This window comes from Perkinsus marinus (genome assembly GCF_000006405.1).
Source record: "Perkinsus marinus ATCC 50983 genomic scaffold scf_1104296941692, whole genome shotgun sequence".
In the NCBI taxonomy this organism is placed as follows: Eukaryota; Perkinsozoa; order Perkinsida; family Perkinsidae; genus Perkinsus; species Perkinsus marinus.
Window position 1 is genome coordinate 1 of NW_003212415.1, and position 1,445 is coordinate 1,445.

At 47.1% G+C, this 1,445-nt stretch overlaps 1 protein-coding gene across 1 annotated transcript; it reads right to left on the reverse strand.

Annotated features, from left to right (window-relative positions):
• Nucleotides 1-203: 203 nt before the first annotated feature.
• Nucleotides 204-534, reverse strand: Pmar_PMAR017852 (hypothetical protein; the record flags this gene model as incomplete). The annotated part of the gene is made up of 1 exon (XM_002781723.1): nt 204-534. A coding segment is annotated over one exon (331 nt), but the record flags the coding sequence as incomplete, so codon positions are not given.
• Nucleotides 535-1,445: the final 911 nt, after the last annotated feature.

The window sequence follows — 1,445 nt, forward strand, 5'->3', positions numbered from 1 at the left end:
GTCTTCGAGCGCTCCCTCCTCGGGGATAACAATCTCAGACCACTGACTCAACTTGAGCCTGTGAGCTAGACATATTTCAAACGCTTGCAAAGCGAGATTCTCGGGTAAGACGGCAATAACCAGGCATATACACAACGGAGCAGCAAGCTTAGCAAGGGACAGACGATGGCGAAGGCGGGTCCAAAGACCACGGGACCATTTACCTCCCTCGAAACCCCAGGCTTTGAGCCAAGTACTGGTATCGAGAGCCAGTTTACGATCGGAAGGGGCTGTAAGCTGCAAACCAGGGACCATACCATAGGGAGCGAAGGCTTCGACACCAAGGAGACACATAATGCCCATAAGAGGTTGTTCCATTTTCCTCAACTCGGACTCGGACAGGGCTGAGGAGGATCCTTCAGAGGAGTCTCCACGAGTTAGGGAATCGTTCACCACACGGGTAAGGAACTTGAAGGCGTCAGTAGTGCTCGATTTCTCGGATGATGCACCATCGTGGCTTAAAGGGACGCGTGCTCTCTTAGGGTTTGGAGTCATACTTGATTAACACAACCAGAACCGGTTGGTCTAGTGTAAAGCGTAAAAGATGAGTAATAAGTAGACTGCAATAAAAGGGGAGACGAGACGCCAGACGTTTCTTAAAAGCGCACGTCTTGTACATGCAAGTTACATGAACACAGTATGCTAAGGCTGAGTGCAATAGTCTTACTACTACACGCGAGAAATGTTTGCCCCGACATTTCGCGCAGCGCGAAATATCGTATCAAAAATTTTTCGTCTGTACGAAGCCAGAGTTTTACGGAATAAAACACGTACGAACTTAATGATGTATGAAGTAGTGTGTACCAGTCACAGCTGCACGAGGATATGGCGTAGGGATTTGCAGAGTACCAGACATGCATGCATGACATTATGTCATTGACATAGCAATGCACTGATTTACACTGTGTTCGCTGACAATAAGCGGACACTGCACGTAATAAGACAGTACGAAACGAGACTGTATATGAAAGTATGTCACTATTTTACTGATGTGGTGCTGTATGTAAGATATGATGCTGTACCGAGCAAAGTAAGATAATCCAGTAGTGCACGAATCAAAGGTGTATCATCCAAAACTGTATCAGTTGCAAGTACACGAAGTGGTACATGAGTAGGCATTCTGCGAGTTGCAACTGCACGATCTGATCCTCACCGTTCGACGCACCCCCGAGTAGGTTAAGCACGGCGCTTATGGTTCTATAAACCGCTACAATGACAACAGACGCCCGCTGCATCGGGATTCTCTACAACCAGCTGATAGTGATATCATTATGTGACATAACTGATGTCTGGATATGAGCAATGATAGCGTGTCCAGCGTCTACATGAAGTGGGTGAGTGGAGTGCAAAGTCTAGGCTGGTGAGTAGAATCAAAACAGCGTATTAGGCCACGTCTTTGGACTCTA